Here is an 18,825-nt window from a genome sequence, read left to right on the forward strand (position 1 = left end):
AAGATTTTAGGGTCTTTATATAAGTGCTGGTACCAACTGCTTGGAAGAACAGATCTGTTATTCCCTGGCACACCTCCCATGCCTTTCACCACCACACCAGCCCTGTGTCTGGGCTGCTGCATTTAATGGGTTTACACAATTTGACTGAAGTGGATTTGTTAGCTTTTATATTCACATGGCTTTGAGCACCTCTAGTGATCACACTGACTCACAAAGTCCAGGTCTTCCCTTTCTCTGAACCTTTTCTTGTGTTACAGAGCCCTGGGATCTATTGCATACCTCCAGCATCCTGGCTCTTTTCTCCAGCAGCACAATGAGTAAACCACAGCATTATCATTTTGTTTTACTCTTTATGTGCCTGCTGCTTTTGAGCACTAAGTTGTGTCCCAGCTCAAAGAGTGCCCTTCCAAGAGTCAGCGCTCATCTGGGCATGTGAACACTCAGTTTGGATTATACAGTGCTCAAGCTGCTGTGGTCTTATCCTAGCCCAAGATCCCCCGTAATGGTAGAGCACCAGACTTCATTAACATAGGAGAGTGCTTTCAGATTCCTCTTCCAACAACCAAACTCTCACACCTTGATAAAGACCACTCAAACAGAATAATGGTTCCACTTGATCAACTAACTCTGGTTGCATGTCATTTATTTCAACTTGTACAGTGAAGCTTGAACATCTGTGTGGAAAAACACTTAGTTGTTGGTTTATTCTTTCTTCTTAGGTAATATAATTTAAAAGTGGTAAATACACAGTATTTAAACTTGATACACCTGATAAAGTTAAATGCATAATACAGGGGTAGGAGTGAAACACAAGCCTTGGTCATTAAACAAACAGTATAAAAATCAGGAATAGTTCAGGACCTTAGAAAAGAAACAGATCAATTGCCTGATAGGTAAGAGGGGACCACCATGGAAAACTACCCAGATAAGAGGCCTGGTTTCCCCTTAGCACTTTCCTGTGTGCTTTCAGAGCCAAAAAGGCTTAGTACCCAGCAATAAGCCCACAGTCAGCACCGGGCTTGCTTGGAAGGAAGGGAGTTGGGGAAATCAAGCTATCGCCCAGTTCCAAGGCACAAGCAAAATGTTCACTTCACTATAAGGAGAAAGCCAGCATTACTACTAGGGAACAGCAGCTGGGGAACTGAGCAGGTTTATATACACAGTACAGCTTCTCTAACAGGTCATGCATTTAGAGAGATCTCCCTCACATGGCCACGCTTTATGCTTTCAACAGAGCTGACCAACCAGAAAAATCCACATTGCGTTTCTTTCCGAAATGTGCATTTGGCTGCAGCCCCACCAGAGCCTGCACTGAGGGACACTCAGTCTGGAGAGCACCTTGGGGAAGCGCTGGGTTTAGCATCCTTTAGAACCAAGCCCATGCAGGCAGTCAGACACTGATCAGTGGAGCATCTGAGGCCCAGAGACTGGCTGGGCATCAGGGAGCTGGTACAGCTGTTGAGAAGCTGCGTTACACCCGGCAGACCTGTTTGGTCAATGTAAACTGTCTCACCTGACAAATCACACCCAGGGATGGGCAGCACAGAGATCTCTACAACACACCTCTAGCAAACACACCACACACATTGCTATGTACTACATACAAAGAATCGGATCCCCTAGCTTTTTACATTTTTTTTTTGGCAGATCAAGTCCATTTGCAGGGTTAGAGAACCAAGCTGCCCACTCACACGCATTTCCAAAATGAAAAGTCCTGTGGAGGGGGAGCAGGCAGCTGTAGTAGTGCTGGCCCCCAAGTTACCTGTTTGGTTTTCCTATAGCTGAAGCTGCAGGGCTTTGGCATAGCCTCGGACTAAAATGGGAGGAAAACAGTGCGTGTCTTATGGCTCCAAACTCCGTAGTATTGCTCCTAAACCACCAACTGTCCTCACTGGCTTTGGAGAGAGGCCAGCAGCACAATGCTTCCATAAAGAATTGCAATTTAAGGGGAACATCGCTTCAAGTAATCAAAAGGTGTAAGGGACAGTTTGGGTAGGCATCTGCACCCTTGCTAATGCTGTCCTGGCTTTAACAAAAACCAGTCCTAACCAGGAATTACCAGGCCAGGTCTGACTGCAGCGGAGCCAAGGACCTCAGCACACTGCTGCTTGTGCTGCCCAGATAAAATAAAGGAAGACAAGGGAACGGTCACTTTCTAAAGGCAGGGCATCCATGGCCAGTGTTAATAGGCAGAGATCTTACCATTAATCAAGACACTTGGCAGTCTCCTAGTGCCTTCCTCCTGAGGGCAAAGAATTACATCTTATCAGTCCCTCACAAGCTTGGGAGATTCAAATCCTCCTTCTCTGTCACACAACCACATCAGACTGAGAAAGGAAGAAAATGAGACCTTTTGCCCCCTAGTCCCACGCTCTATCCACAAAACAACTGTACTTACCGTGACCCCTTTCCCCAGGCAAACCCTGGCTCCTCATTCTCCAGCTTTATCCGAGCACAGAGAACTTGGGAAAGTGAGTCTGGACACCAGAGTCTCTCCCACCACGACAGATTATTATTTTGTACAAGCACCACAAATAATCAGAGTAATCTGACTGAAGGTGAAAGAGCTCTTGGTAAGAAACAATCCATGAACTAGATATACACTTAATTTACTAACAAGCCTCTGATCCACAGGCATTCACAAATTACTGGTAACAAACTTGCAAAAAATACATAGCATTGGCCCCAGAATCCAGATTAAGAGTTTGGAAAACAAACGTTTCTTTGAAAATTACTAGCTAATCATTAAGATCTTAAATTCTAAGCAAGCCCTAAGTCTATACTTAAAAAACAGCATAAGTTTTATTATTTTTAATTGTAGTAAACCATGTAATGTACATGGAAGTGAAGGATTTTACCCTGAATTTTATATTTTATAGTATATCTACCTAGATCAAGTAAAATATTTAGAAACAAACTGTTAGTGCTTCTTCTGTTATTTAAAACATTCTAAACACCACCTTTCACTCATATGTCTGCAGCAAAAATAGTTCAAACTGAACTTAAGCCCTTAGATACCTTTTCCTTTCATACACTGAATACCTAACTTACCAAGTCCTGGTCACACCAAGGCCTCTGAAAAGGTGTTAATTACCTGAGGAGGTAATTAACCTCACTTTCTGAACGTCCTGAAGATGCTGTTTCATACAACTTGGCTCACAAAGGTAGGCATTCTTTAAAAAGCTGAAAAGGTGGGTTTTTGCTTTGTTCCCATGCAGTTAAAAAGGTGTCAATTAAAAACAAACCAGAACGACAAGAAATAGATGCAACAACATTCCTGGTAGGTCGTGAACTCTCAAAGTGCACACGTGTGGTTGGTTTTACTGCTGTGTATCCCACTTGGCAAAAGCTTCACCCTTCTGTGCGTGCCCACGGCCACGTGATGGGCATCGTGCCCCTGGGACGCTGGCGTCACTCCCTGCAAATTATTTGGCATTAAAACCAGCTAAAAGCAGTTCCAAACAGCTAAAAGCAGTTCCATTTTCCTTTGGCTGCTGTGGGTTTTGTTTTGCAAAGCCCTGTTGCTGCTCACCACCACCGCTCACCTCTCCGCTGTCTGCCAGCACCTCTCCCACCAGAAGTCAGCAGTCCAAGTGATCGGAGATGTTCCATGTTTATGGCAAATAATCAGATGTCTGATAACACGTGATAACATGCTGCTATGTGAGCTCTACATCCAGCATTGTACTGAGATAGCGCCATGTCATGCTGTGTTTGCTCTGGGCTCTGGTCACCTCGTCCCCAGTGCACGCTTGGTGACGTGCCCTGGATTGAGCTGCTCAACAGAACCGTGAAGTCCACCTTCAAGAAAGAAGTTCCTCCTCTCCCACGTTGGGCAAGTCGTTGCATTTCAGGTTATCTTCACTGCCTTGTTTCCTGTTTTCAAAGGAAACGAAACAGCTGCTGAGTGAATCAGAAAAAGGCAAAGCAGGCCATGAGACACCAGTTTCTGCCCCTTCCCTGCCATGGGATCTTCAGGATGCTGTGCATGTGTCATCTCTCCCCACTTAACAGGCTGGAAAGTGCCATAAAAAGTTGGTTTTCATCCCATCAGAACAGCAGGATATTCCATGTCACAAAAATCTCATAAAGCAGTTACAGATCAGACTAACAGGGTGTGAATGTCAGTCATGGCCCCCATGAAAGTTTCAAAGCCCAACTATTTAATTTCTCCTCCAGAGCATAAGAAAAAGCTACAAATGTCTTTTGGGGCTGAAGTGAGGTGATGACACTTACGGCAGCAGGTTCCCAGAGGAAGACAGTGACCGCTCCTCCCTCTTGCTCCCCTCAAATGGGTTCCCAAAGGATCGCTTCCGGATCATCGTTTTAACCAAGATCTGCAAAACCAGAATGCAGTTCATCAGAGCTGCTTTTCCCTTCATTCAAGGGCAACAGGAACATCCAACTTTCATGCCCAAGCAATTAAAAAAACTAGTGAAAACAAGTCAAACTCCACTATTAAAAGAAGAGAAATCAGAAGGAAGGATCTTTGCAAGTCTTCAGCTGCTTAATACAGGGGCTGTATCCTCATCTGGAACCCTTGCAGGTGAGAGCCACACTAGGGCTAAGAGGCTGGAAAGGAGAGCAAAGATAAGTCTGGGAGGTTTCTTTCCTCCCCAGAAGTAAGTTTTACTGATTACTGCATCCAATACCTGCAAATTCCCAGTCCTCCATGATTACCTGGCAAAATAATTCACTGGAAAGGGAGAGGGGAAGAAACTGGCACAATTTTACCTTAATGTTCATCTGAAACCAAACTAAAAAGCTGGCCATTTGTCCAGCTTTGTGTCCAAAATACCAATCAGAGACTGGTGAAACAGAGATGTGTCAGGATTCTTCCCTGACATCCCCCATCTTGCTTTGCTGATGGGAGCAGACAAGGTGAGCAGCACTGGACCCTGCCTTGGCAGGAGCATCCCTGAGAGCCCCAGGCTTCATCTGATGTTGCTTCTCATCCCTCTGTGCCTCGTGTGTCTGCTCACCAGGACACACAGAGAGCTGTTCTGTGTCTGAAGGCAAGGGTGTTTAAAGTCAAAGCCACGTGAATGAATCTCATACTGGAGTGTCAACGCCTGCACTTGGCTGCACAAAGATCAGGCACCCGAGGGTAATCTTGAAGATCAAATGCAAATGTGAAAATACCACATCTGCCTGGAGGTAGTGTGTTATTTAAGAGTCAAAGATGTGCAGTGAAATCTGATTTGCTTTGAGCTGTGCAGAACCCACCTGGATTTCAACAGGGCTGGGAGCACTGAGCCTACTGATCAAGTCCCCTCTGAACAGGAAAAAGGGGTAAAGCCCTCATCAACTGTGATGTCTTTAGAGCAACATCTGCTTTTTCAGCCTGGGCAGCACAAGGCACATTTGATTATTCACATATCTGTGGTCAGTGAGATCTCTGCAGGGTACCCAAAAGGGAGAGAAGCTCCAGAAATGAGGCTAGATGTGGGCACAGCTATGAGGTGGAAAAGGAGCTTCAAAGAGAAACATGTTCTTCAAAAAAATCACAGCCTGGGTGCCTACAGGCAGCTAACACCACACCAGGGAACTGTGAATGGTCACTCGCTGTTTCTCCTAACATAAGGGCTGACGGCATCCAAAGAAATCATTAGGTTCAAAACCACAAAAGATTTCACTTTTCACACAGGACAGGGTTACAGTACGGTTCTCACCACCACAGTGGGTTGCAGAGAATAAAAATATGAGCTTGAAAAGAGATGAGATGAAGTCACCAAGAATAGCTCCAGGCGGGGGCTGATGCACGTCGTGGCCCAGATAAAACTTCCATCCTGGGAAGCTCCCACAGCCCCTACAGCTGGACAGGCAGAACAGGGCAGGAACTCCTTGTGCCTGGCCAAAACACCTGGTCCTGTCCACAGGCAGGTTCTGGACCAGATGCTCTTTTGCCCTGAACAAATACAGTGATATTTAGGCAGCCAGCTCAAGCGTGAAGACCAGCAACCCACTGACAGTTGCCTTTGGAACACCTCTAAAATATTCCCATGCACTGTGGGGTACAGCCACATCCACTGAGCTGCTGAGACCCTGAGACACCCAAGTGTCTTGCAGCACTTGTTTCCAAGTGAGGGAAGGTCTTTGTTCTAATCCTGCCCAATGCTTTTGTCCTTCAGCAGAACTCCAGCTGCTCAGGGCCAACCCCAGCAGGCAGCATGGACCCCACTGTGCATCCATAGACCATCAGCTCCTTTGTACTCACCACGGTGGCCAGGCTGGGGATGTGCTTGACTGAATTCTCCACTTCCTCCTCCGTCACCTCGACGAGAGTGCAGTTCTCATCCTCCGTGGGCAGCAGCTCCGCTCCGTTCTTGGTGACCCAAGGGTGCAACTTCAATTAATAACACAGCCTGTCAGGAATGATTTCCTCTTTTTCGTAACTCAAACAACACAAGCCTGGCAAACGCATCTCCTTGTCCAAGCTATGGCCCCTATTGTGCTCCTGAAATGCCAGGGAGCAGGGCAGGGATGTGCCATGTCACTGGTGAGCCAGCTCACCTTGGTGCCACCAGGAACTGCACAGCCCAGTGCAGAAAACACCGTGGTGTGGCTCATCCACAGCTACACAACCAAGCCATAACCTTGGTGACCTACAGCACTGGGCATCTCTGGGCTTTAGGGAAGGAGACCTATCTTCTCTCATCATCTTATGGATGAGACCACACCAGGAGGCAGGAGAGATTTATTCCAGTTCACACATATGAGCAGCAGTGATGGCGAGACCCACCGAACCCTCATTCTGAACCTGGTTTAATCCTTGACTGAAGGCAGAATCCCTGTTTCTCCTTGCCCACACACCTGGTGACTTGGTCGGCTGCAGGAGGAGCACAAAACGGTTCCGCAATTCCCCCGCAATCCTTTCCCCCTACCTTGGTCTCCATTCTCTCAGCTTCTCGCCCCTTCCAGGCTCCCGCAGGGGCGAAGGACCAGAAATCTCCTGCGAAAGGCTGTTGCACAGTACTTTCCTGGTAGCAGAGGAAATACTGTACTCAGGGGATTTCCTTTTGCCTGCAACTTCTATAGGCACCAAAGGTCCCAAAGCTGAGCAGGTCCCAGAGCAGGGGAAGGAGCTGGGACTTACCTGCCCAGGGGCCCTGGGCACAGGGGGAGGACCTAGCCTGGCGCGACCAAACTGACTCCCAAAAATAGCCGAGCAAGGAGAACCCAACAGAAGTGAAGCCACAGCCAACACCAGGATGCTGGGTCAGTACCTTGATTTCTGGGACCGAAATCCTAGATTCAGGATTTTTATCCAACATCCGTGTAATTAAGTCCTTCAAGAAGTCCGTAACTTCTGGCCTGTGGAAGGAAGAAGGGAGAGATGAGATAGGAAAAGGGATGGATGCTGCCTCTGTTCTTCATCTCAGTGCCAGCTACTGTGGGCCTTTTGGACTGAGAGGATCAGCTCCAGGCCCAACAGGGAGGTTCTTGTACACCCCCTCCTCTCCAAACCCCCAGAAAAAACAAAATATTCCCTTTTGAGTCAATGTGAAGTGTGATCCCACATGTACTGGGCAGGAAGAGACCAACTCAAAGCCTGAGTTTTGCAAAACCACAGAAGAATAGGGCTAGCCCTACCCTGGCAGTGCTTGGGAAACAACTCAAATGAGCTGTAAAATAAGGATTGATGGGTTGTTTTTGTTTTTGAGTACTTACTGGTCTGGGAACTCCAAAGTTTGGGTCTTGATTTTATTGTGTAAACTCAAAATCCTTTCATCCATAAAAGGGCACTACCACAAAGAAAAAGAGCAATGAGGAAAGCAGCAACCTCTGTTAAGAGACAGCAGTGGGGCAGCTAGAGGAGCATCAGGATCTCATAGGCTTTGAAGGAAAGCAAAGATCCAGTTACAGAGAAATTCCAGAAGATTTCCAATTATATCAATGTCTCCTTTTAAACACAACGAAGAAAAACATTTAACCAAAAATTACCAATTACCACAAGAGTTCCTTTCCTAAAAAATCTGCCCAGGCACAGAATTTTTTCAACTGGGGAAGAAGAGGAGCCCAGCCCTTTTGGCTGCACCCACCACAGGGACAGGCAAAGGTTTCCCATTTCCATCCACACATCCTCATCTCCACTCAGCTCGAACAGGAACACAAGGTGCCAGTCCCACTGATTACCTGGAACATGGGAGGCACAAACCAACCCCCAAAACCAACAGCACTGAAAAATCCATCTCATTACCTGCCCAAACACGAAGCAGTACAGTGTAATCCCCATAGCCCAGACATCCAAAGCCTGCAGAGTGAAGAAACCATAGTTAAATCTATAACAAGATTTCTGTGTGTGCAAGGTTAGTCCGAGACCATTCAAATTGCTACGAAATACCTTTCCAGAGAAGATTTTCCTGGTTTCTGAGAGTGTCTCTGGGGCCATGAAGGCAGGAGTGCCCACTGTGTTGGTTAAGAGGGCATCAGCTCCCTTGAACTCATTGCTCACTCCAAAGTCTGCGATCTTGACGTGCCCATCTTCCCCCACAAGGAGGTTGGAAGGTTTAATATCCCGATGGATTATCTTCTGATAGTGCACTGCAGCCAGAGGGACAATGAGTGGTGCAGCAGCAGCAAAGGAGCCACACGGTCTCCATGTGGCTCCTTCTGCTAACACCACAACCAGCCCCAGCTTTAAAAGCCCCTGTGCAGCATGAGCCACCAGAAACAGCACTGTACACCAGCAGAAAGGCCAGCTTCAGGTGTTCAGAAAAATAACCAAAAATAAGAAATCCCATCATTTTTGCAGAGACACTTACAGTATTCAATGCCCTTGATCAGATCCTGGAAGTAAAACCGAGCCTGGTCCTCACTGAGAGGTTTCAAGGTTGGGATTTCCATCACAGGGCTGTGAAGGCAACAGAGAATGGAGTTCATTCCCCACCTAGATGTGCTGAAACAGGGCCTGAAGGCTTTGTCACTGGCTGGTGACAGCACACAACCCCAAACACAGGCACAGAGTACACAGGGTGTACTCAGCTGTAACCAGACTGGGGAGATGCTTCTCAAACCTCAAGCCCCACCGTGAACCTCCCCATCACCTCTGCACCCCATTCCCACCTTGTGTGGCCAAGCTCTGCCACCCACAAACCCATCTCATGTTCGAGTGTTAGGATTAAATCTGGAATTCAGTACTCACCCCTGCTTCACCAGTTCAAACACTGCAACACAAAAGAGAAGGTGATTACAGATCGCTTACAGGGTACGGCTCCTGCGAGCACAGCCTCAGCACAAAAGCAATTATTTTAATAACAAAAATTCTAAAAATAATGTGATATTTTTAAAAAGGAGATGCTGTCTTATGCAAGGCATTTGGGTTGCTCCCATTTTCAGTTAAGGGGATGCTGCCAACTATCTTCTCAGTGCTGCAGGTTCAGCATTGTGAAGTGCCCTCCATGGCACACAAAAACTCTCAGTTTGCCACCAAAAAGGCTTAGTCCACACCCTGGGCAAACCTCAGTGCTTGGCCATGAAGGCATCACATGCTCCTTCACTAGTACAGGCTGAACATAAATGATGAAAAAAAAATGTTTTCTCCAAGAGTTTTGTATTTACATCAAGCAAACAACTGCAGTCTGCCAGACAGGTTTGGATGTGGCTCATTTGTACCTTGGAAAATCAACTCATGCTTTTTTTTCCCAAAGTCAAAGAAATTATTTCTATCTACTGAAGAAACTACTGAAACTACTTTCTATCAGCCTGGCTTCAAAGCTGAGAGCACCAACACTGGTGCCTCTCATGGCAAAGCATGCCTGGTGTCGAATTAAGGTCAAAAAAGTGCTATAAAGCATTCTTGTCTCTGTTCACAACCCAGACTGCATTTCATTTGCTCCTCCAGCACATCCAGGGTATACCCACAGTGAAGGAGAGACCCAGCCCCACACAGAGCTGTTCCAAAACACAGTGAGAACCTTTTGCCCCATCCCTCTGACACCCCAGGGCAGTGAGAAGTTACCCATGTACAGGTGATCCTCACTGGGGTCATCCAGGACCTGCCAAAAGAAGCAAAAAGGCAATTAAACAGTGCCTAGAAAACCTTGCAAATTAAGCATTGTGTTATTTTATTTAGCAGCCATCTCAGTTCTGCACCATCTGCACCACCAGCACGGTCTGCTCATCTCTGAGCTTCTACCCACAAGAGAAGGGAAAAAAAGAGGACAGAGATATAGCTGTACTTCAAGGAAGCAAATATTTAAAACACACAGGAAGCATCATCTGACTCATGAGCCAAATAAACTCCAGCCTGCACATCTTTAATTCTTGATTTTTGGACTGTTTCGTACAGGCAGTGGGTGGAGGGCAAGGCAGCTGCACTGTTGAACTCACAGAAACACCAGTTCTTCCCCAAAACCTGTCTCAGCACTTGTTTCCTCCACAGAAGAAACATTTTTCTGCATTTCCCTTTCTAAGCAGGGAATAAAAAAATATTTTGGGAGGTGAGAATGAAAAACCTTCTAAACCAAGGAAAACACAATTCTCCCAAAGGCAGGACCTGCCCTTGCCCCCTTCTGGGGTCGCTCCCCTTCACCCAGCCCATCCCTGCAGCATTCAGGCTCTGTCACGCTCAAGGATGACTTTTGGAAAGAGACCAGCACTTACCTCCACCAGCTTCACCACATTGGGATGGTCCAGCTTCTTCAGGATGGCAATCTCCTGGTAGACCTGTTCAATGGGCCCTCTGGGCTGCAGGCAGCCCTCGGAAGCAGCTTTGGCCCCGCGGGGCGGAGGGCGGCCTGTGGGAAAGGTGAAGATGTGTCCAGTCGGGAACAATCCCCCAGGATCCCCAAAATATCCCCCACCCAAAAGGCTTTCTGCCACTTACGGGGGAAGCCCGCCTGTCTCATCAGCTTCTTTTTTGAGAGAACCTTCATTGCCTGCAAGAGGGGAAGAAATGTGGAATTTGGGGCAAGTCAAGGAAAAATGTGGCTGGTGGGATGGGGCAGGGAGTCACCAGAGGGGATCCATCCCCCTCCCACCTCCCCTGCTGCAGGCTCCAGGGCTGTGAGCTACTCACATAGTAGGTGTTATCATCCTCGTTGTAGGCCAGCTTCACCACCCCATAGGAGCCCTGGAGAGGGGCACAGACATGGGGCACAAGTGAGGGAAAATCCAGAAAACCCACATCACCAAACCAGGCTCTGGCTCCTCCACAAACCCACCCCACAGGGATCACAGAGCTGGTGGGCGATGCTGGGACGAGCAGGGGGGTGTATGGTCTGACATCACACTGACAGCAAAGAAAAGCTTCAAATGCCCCATTGTGTGGGAGGGAGGGGGAAGGGGGAAAATTAGTAATAATTTTAAAAATATACAATTCAACTGGCACCCTTCAGAATAGAACAGCGAGCACCAAAGTGCTGCTGTGGTGAGTGGCTGGACTTGCTCCATTCTGGAACATTCCCATGACTGGAAAATGAAAGCAAGCCTGACACCCTCCCAACCCAAAACCCCTTCTCCTACCCCAAACCCAATATTCACCTTCCCGATCTCATCCTTCAGCTTGTACTGGTTGAGCTGCACACAGTCCTGTGGGGAGAGAACAGGGAAGTTTGGCATGAGAACTGCTCTCATTTGCTCTTCTCCTTTTAAATCTCCAGCAAAACTTTCTCTGCAAACTCACACCCTGACCTGCTCTGCCCAAGCACCCACGTGGGGCTGGGCAGCTTTGATTCACAAGCCACAAAAGCCACCCACCAAGCCACACGTTGGTGTGTTTATAGATGGCTAATTGCAAACGTGAACACCCGGGCAGGCCATCCTGTCCTGTCCACTCATGTGGAACGAGAGCAACGGACCAGGAGAGCCCTGAGGGGTTTAATGTTGGCAACCTGGCACCGAGTAATTTTATTTCTTCTGGGCAAAGCAGCCACTTGCTGCCTGTTTTCTGTCAGGCTGGGGGCAGGCAGGCCTGTTTTCTCTTTAGATATCAGTTAACTTCTCTTTTTTTGTTTTTAAGGAGTAAAGAAACTTGTGCTACAATCCTGGTTTCCATCAAACACAGTTGTGAGAGCTGGTGGCATCACCAAAGGCACAAAAAATGGTGAGTTGGGGTCTCACCTCCCAGAGGGCTCTCCCCATGGCCCAGGATGTCCCCCTGCCACACACCTGCAGACATGCCATGGGGGTTTATCCCAAAAAAAACAAGTGAGAAGAAATGCCAGTGGGAAAATCCAGGCAGATGGGGACAGGAGTACTGCAGGAGCAGCATTCATCCCCCTCATCTGTAACATTCATGCCCCTCATCTGTAACATTCATCCCCCTCATCTGTAACTTTCATCCCCCTCATCTGTAACATTCATCCCCCTCATCTGTAACATTCATCCCCCTCATCTGTAACGTTCATCCCCCTCACCTGCAATCCCGTGATGGACACACGGTTGGACTCCACCGTTGGCCGCCGTGGCAGCCGTGGGGAGGAGTGTGGGGACGTCACCGGGGAATAAGGGAGGGAGGGGTAGATGAAGCGTTGGTTGGCGCCGTCGCCGTTCCCGGGCGAGCGGGCAGGCTGCGGCCGCTCCTGCAGGGACAGCTTGCGGCCGGAGAGGTGCAGCTTGCGGCCATCCCCAAAGCCCTCGCTGCTGGGCACCTCCATCTCCTCCTCGCTCGCGCTCCCCGTGGCGTCGTGCTCGGTCACCACGATGAGCGAGGCCATGCTGGCGTGGCCGGGGCTCAGCGCCAGGGGGTCCCGCAGCGCCGCGGGGGCTCGGCGGCCGCAGCCTCCGGCGCAGCAGAGGGGCTGTGGGGTGGGCGAGCTGCTGGGGACACGTGGCGGCGTGGAGGGACCGATGGCCTCATCCTGGCCATGCTGCGGTGGGGAGATGTGCCTGCAAACACAGGGTGGGTCAGCCAGGCTCTCCGGAAAGTGGGATTTCCTGCTGGTCATTGTGCTACAGATCGATTTATTAGTTCCATAGGGAATGGTGAAGCCAAGGGCAGTGGTGCAGGATGGCACCAGGATGTACAATCACCCTGCCACAGACAGGACAGACCCCAGGGCAGAGCCAGCCTCAACCCTAGGGCTGCTGCCACTGCTCCTTCCACCCTTTTTATCTAAACACCTCCAGGGAATAACAACTCCATCATCTCCACTATAGAAATACTCCAGAGGGATTGTTTGAAAGGGTCAGGATAAAGAATCGCATTACACTGGCATAAATACCACTGAGTTCCCTACTTTACTGTTCAAAGTGGGCACATCTCTGCCAAGCCCCCCCAAACAAAGCAGTTCAGGGGCACAGGGACCCACTTACCAAGCGTGGGGTGCAGGACCAGCCCCCTGGCTCACTGCTTCATCCCACAGCCCATCATTGCCAGTGATTTCTGTTCCTTGCCCTGTGGCTTTCTGTGCAAAACTCAGGTCCCTAAACCTTGAGATAAATGAGAAAACTGTTAGCAACAAAAATTTAAAAAAAAAAAAAAATCAAATAATTAAGTGAAACTTAAAAAAGAGGAGAAAATTATGTTAATTCACACATGCCAGGCACCCCAGAGCACCTGGGGCTGTCAGTGGTTGGTTGGCTGTAAACCATAGCTCTTCCCTGCCCCGACGCTGGTGCTGTTTTTAATTTCTAGGTTAACAAGTTGCCACAGAAGGAAGTGAAAAAAAAAAAAATATCCTGAAACAACCAGCCCAGGAGCAGGAACAGGGTTTGAGGCGTTTTTCTGCCTGGTTCCCACACCTCGACGAGGCGGCCGGTTAAAATTAGCTCCACTCATCTCCATTGAAGTTTCCATGCTGCACCCGCAGCACAACCACTCTGAATCAGCCCAGCAGAAATTATGGGTCAAGTACAGAAATCAAATCGTCTCCCCCGTCCTCGAGGCTTCACAATGGCCTAATTGCTGTTTTCAACACTGATCTATAAACCAGAGCTTTTGTGCCCAAGTGGGATAGGCCTGGAGCTGAAGCCAACGCGGCACCGCTCGCTGCTCCGAGGCACGGAGAAGCACAGGGATGGGGAGGCTATAAATAAGCCAATGAACAGCAACAAGGACAAACTATTCCAGAAACACCGAGTTTCATGGGGCTGAATCCGCTCCTGGACAGGGCTTTGCCGGATGAGAGAGCCAGGAACCACCAGCCAAGTCAAATTCCCCCCGCAGTGCTGCTGGCAGCCCACGGCAGTGTGTTTTAATGCATTCCCAAATGGATTAAAACAAACAGGCAGTCCCCCCCATTCATCCTGAATTCACAGGGATGCATCTCGAGGCCATTTGCCTGGCCTGCTTTGGGCACCCCTCCAGTGGGCACATATAAATAGCTGCCCTGAAGCTGGAGCCGGCACAGAGCTGTGCCCTCTACCCTCACCGTGCTCTGCGGCCGCACCAAAAAAGGCAGCTCATCGGGGCAGCCTTGGGATCAAACCACCCCAGGAACATTGCTGGTAGCAACACCAGTCCCCAGCAGTGCCACAGAACGGCTGGGCATCCCATCCTGCCCCCCAGAGCATCGCCTGTATCCCGATTTCCAAGGGTTCCTGATAAACTTTGCCAGGCTTGAGCAAAATTGAGTTATGAAGTCTCAGTCACACTTGAGAGCTGAGCATGTCCTGGCCGGCGGGAGTTAATTGGCTTTACCAGGATAAACATATCAAGTCTGATTAATTCAAGCAGGCTTCCCCAGGCTCTGTAAACTAAAAGTCATCCAAGCCCCATTGTAACATCGGCTCAAGTGGGAAATCAGAGGGGTTTTCCCTCTGCATGTGTGCAAAGGGTCAGAGGATGGGGGTTTTCAGAAATTGCCCTCTGAGATGACACCTCCCCTGGGAGAAACCCAAAAGTGGAGTCACACTGTTGAACACAGCCCTGTTATCCTTAATAAGAACATGAGGAGGAGGAGGTGGGGAACAGCTGTATTCCCAGCCAGAGAAAAAAGTAAAATAGCTGAAAAGAGGGCAGTAATCCCAAAGAGAGAAAATACAGCCTGGGGGCTTTGGCTTCACCAACCCATCCGGGCCCTTGCCTGGGGAAAAGCAGCACATTCTGGTATGAACTCCAGCAGATCCTTATGTAAAAGGGAGCAGCACATGCCCACAAAATCCTCAGGAAATATAACAGCCTGGTGTATAGGAATGATTTATCGGCACAGCTTTTGGCTGCAATCCATATATAACCCATAGCGGCTGCAGCAGGATTATCGAAGCAATCAGTCTCGCATCTAATTCAGCAAGGAGAGGGATATTAAAATGAAAAGAGGTCTGTGAAACCCTGGCAGCAGCTCTCCCGCTCGCTCAGCGTCCACGTGGCTTGAGCGGAAGCGAATGGGAGTGAAATCAGCCCCCGCGAGGGTGAGGGATTTTCACAGCCCCCTCGGGCCGCCCCAGCTCTGCTGAGAGCGCGTGGGCCCTGCCTGGGCCCTGCTGGATGTGACCACCTCCGGAGGGGACCACGCTGACCGATTCTGGGCGAGTGCGGAGGGTGACACCTTGGGGATTTAAATCAGAGCATCCGAATGCGTCTGCCTGCCCTTCCCTCCCCGGAGCTGTTTCTCTACCCAGATGCAGGGGCTGCACTCTCACCTTCCCCACATCTGTGTCACTGTGGCAAGGCCAGACACAGTGCCAGGATCAGACCCTCCCAAGGGAATAAGACTTGGTGGCAGCTGGGTAGTGACCCCTCCATCCATCCTTCCATGGGGGTCAGCTCACAAACCATAACTTCAGCTTTTTTTTAACAAAACTGAATTCAAAACACCGAAACCAGGGCTGATTTTACTCGCAGAGATCCTCCCCTGCTACTGCTGAAGGTTGGTTAAAAGCCAAGCAGGGCCAGCCTGGGGCAGTTATTGGTCTCCCTGGGCACAGTCCAGTGGCTATTTTGCTTTCCCCGGTCACGGTCAGCAGTGGAAGTGCCCATGCCAAGAGTGGTGTCATCTGCAGCAACGGGGGCATCGATCACAGTTTCCCTTCCTACGGGTGAGCACAGACCTTGCCAGAAATATATTAGTCACTGTAGTATACAAAGACCATATGCATTCCCCACCTGACTTTTAATGGGGAAAAAAAAAATCTCTCAGCAGCTTCTCTAGAAGTCAGAGGACACCCAAATTTATGAGATACTGGAAACAGGCACCCATGCCCCATCTAGGACAGGTCCCTGCACCCAAGCAGCAAAGCTTTTCATCATCCCCAGGGCAAATGGAAGAGCTTCCTGTAGTGCGTGGCCTGGCCAACACAGGGTGGAAAGAACTGGGGAAAAAAAATGCAAAGCCAGGCTGGTAACACTGTAGTGTTACAACACCCAGCAGCAGGTTTCGATAGGAGTCACAAAAACATCTTTACTGAGGTTTTTTATAATTTTGAGGCTACTGCCTAATACTGCTGAAGCAATGTGTAATGAGCATCCCAAAAGAGCATAAGCTGCAGCGATGGTGTTGAGCATGGGCCAGGATAAGTTCAGAGCACCTCCATCACCTTGTCCAGTACTGCCAAGTGACTCCCAGCTTTCCTGGAAACATCAGCTCCAGCCCATGATGCCCACAAGAGAGGAAATGAGAGCAGCTCTCCACTTTGTGAACACCACTTAAAAGACATTAGGGCAGAGTTGAAAGCAAAGGCTCCTCTGAATTACCTCCCTGGAACAGCACCGGTCCATCACACACCTCTCACAGCACACTCAGGTATGGGCTTTTGGGGTTTGTTGGGTGTTTTTCCCAACAAGAGAAAGTTCTCATGGATAACCAGGAGAAGGACAGGGCTCCTTCTCCCAGGAGAGGGGCTGTCTCTGTGGGTGCAGGCCATGAAGGCAGCTCTGGTGCCCACAGCTGCCACACATCCTCTCCCCAGCGCCATCCCCCTGGCCCTGAGGACAATCTGCTCCTGTCCCCAGGGGTGGTTTCTGCCCCTGCAGCATTGCAGTCAGCCCGCAGCTCCATCACACCAGCTTCCCGTGGTCATCTCACTTTTGCTCTTGGTCTTGACTGTTACCTTCATGCTCCTGATGCTCTGTGCCGTGCACGTGGCTGCAGGGCTGCATCCCACCTCCTAACCACGCTGTCACTCGCAGCAACCTAACCTGTGGCTTCTAATGACACCAGTCCCCTGTACACATTCGCTCCACCAGCTCCATCCCCCCTCTCACTTGCCCCTTGGCCTTAAAACCCCCACTTTTCCCCATCCCCATGGCCTATCTTTCCCTGGCACCCCCGATCCCGGCCCTCAAGCCCCGGACAGAGTCCCGTGGGGTCTGTAGGACACGCGGTGTGTCCCGCCGGTGCCATCGCCGTGCTCGTGGTGCGGCCGGTCCCGCCGCACGTGTCGGGGCCGGCGGCAGCGGGATGTCCGCGGGGCCCGGGCGGCCACGGCGCGGGATGGGCAAATGACAGCACCGAGCCCTCACCGCGGGGGTGTCCGCACAGGCCCGCCCGCGACAGAGCCCCGTCCGGAGGCGACGCCGTTCGCCGCCCGCAGGGCAGCCCCAGCCCCGGCTCCATCCCCGTTCCATCCCCGCTCCATCCCCGCCTCGGCCGCCCCCGCCCGCCCGGTCCCTCCGGGCGCGGCTTTGTCTCCGCCACCGCGGGCGCATCCCCCGCCCGGGCCCGCCCGGCCTCCCCGCCCGTTCCCGCAGCACCGACCTGGCGGGGAGCGACCCCGGGACCCCGCAGCCCCCGCAGCCCCCGCCGAGCTGGGCCGGAGCGCGGCTGCCCGGCACCGCCTTCGCTTTCGGTTCCGCTCCGGCGGCGGCAGCGAGGGAAGGAGGGAGGGAAGGAGGGAGGGAGCGATGGAAGGAGGGAGGGAGGGAGAGAGGGAGGCCCCGCTCCGCCCCGGGGAAGGGCAGGTTTCCCCCTGGGCAGCCGCATCCTGCCCGCCCGCCCCCTGTAAGCCGCTCTCGGGGTGTGTTTTGTTCTTTTGTTTATTTATAATGTTTTTCCCCAGTGTTTTATTCCCCCGGGGCCGCGCGGCCCCGCATCACCTCCCCGCGGGATGCAGCGCGGAGCCCCGGCCGGTCCCGCCGCCGCCGCCCCCGCTGCGGACTCCCCGCGTCCCCCTCGGAGGGACACGAGCCCCGGTGTCCCCGCCGCCGCTTCCTCCCCCTGACCCCGTGCCAACACTGGCCTTCCAGCCTCAGGTCGGCTGGGGCCAAACCGGGTTACCTGCGCCAGCTCCCCCGCTCTGAGCCATTGCCCAAGTCATCCCCTAAAGGGGACGTTTGGAAAACAGTTGTTTGGAAATGTCACAGAGGCCACCACCGAACCGTTCCCACACAAGTTGCAGTTCTGTAGCGCTGAGACAGAGCTCACGGGTAGGGCCTTGAACACCCCAGCTGACACCAGCCCTCGGTAAACATATCCCTCGCTTTCTCCAGTATTTGGGGTTGGTTTTTATTTCCATCCAGCACCATTTCTGCACCAAGCTCGCCCCCGGTTTTCTTTTCATGAAGCAGCGCCTTCAGCCTCGAGCAGATACAAATGCCCCAGCCTGGCCAGACCCTCTTCCTCATTTTGTTTCAAGGCTCGTTTGTAGCCACCACTTTGACCCTGTAGAGCTCCCCAGAGCAGAGCGAGCCCTCCATGCCAGCTTTGTCAATAAACACTCTATTTCTGACCAGAATCTTGAAAACCACTCTAAAAATCAGCTTTATGCACTTACCATAGCACATTTTAAGGATTAAATTCCTCGATGTTGATTAAAACACAGCAGATGCAATGAGCCATCACCAGTGTTCCACAAAGCTGGGTTCCCCTTTGCTGTTGGAAACATCGTCTTAAAATCAAGGCTGTGATGATCTGCCAACAGCCCCGATGCAGCACTAATTAATGGAATGTGTAAACTAACACCGGACTAGCCTTGTCTCAACCACACCTTAGTGCTTCTCTCTTC

General features: G+C 50.7%; 1 protein-coding gene across 1 annotated transcript; it reads right to left on the minus strand.

Moving 5' to 3' along the window:
• Nucleotides 1–628: 628 nt before the first annotated feature.
• CAMKK2 (calcium/calmodulin dependent protein kinase kinase 2) lies at nt 629–17,690 on the minus strand. Its single transcript, XM_058851752.1, has 18 exons — nt 17,580–17,690; nt 13,258–13,374; nt 12,360–12,831; nt 11,485–11,532; nt 11,021–11,074; nt 10,829–10,880; nt 10,606–10,739; nt 9,962–9,998; nt 9,146–9,167; nt 8,766–8,854; nt 8,345–8,544; nt 8,201–8,254; nt 7,672–7,745; nt 7,227–7,314; nt 6,885–6,980; nt 6,218–6,346; nt 4,237–4,337; nt 629–3,876 (listed from the first exon to the last, which is right to left on the minus strand). Exons 3-18 carry the CDS (start codon nt 12,657–12,659, stop codon nt 3,804–3,806), a joined length of 1,551 nt encoding a protein of 516 aa, XP_058707735.1. The 5' UTR covers nt 12,660–12,831; nt 13,258–13,374; nt 17,580–17,690; the 3' UTR covers nt 629–3,803.
• Nucleotides 17,691–18,825: the final 1,135 nt, after the last annotated feature.

This window comes from Poecile atricapillus, chromosome 16 (genome assembly GCF_030490865.1).
Source record: "Poecile atricapillus isolate bPoeAtr1 chromosome 16, bPoeAtr1.hap1, whole genome shotgun sequence".
NCBI classification, from domain to species: Eukaryota; Metazoa; Chordata; class Aves; order Passeriformes; family Paridae; genus Poecile; species Poecile atricapillus.

Coding starts and splice junctions, on each gene's coding strand:
- CAMKK2 (XM_058851752.1), bottom strand. CDS start 12,659: ATGGCCTCGCTCATCGTGGTGACCGAGCACGACGCCACGGGGAGCGCG. Junction 9,999..10,605: donor ATGTGGTGAAGCTGGTGGAG/GTAAGTGCTGGT, acceptor TTCTTTTGGCAG/GTCCTGGATGACCCCAGTGA. Junction 8,545..8,765: donor GATCAAGGGCATTGAATACT/GTAAGTGTCTCT, acceptor CTCTGGCTGCAG/TGCACTATCAGAAGATAATC.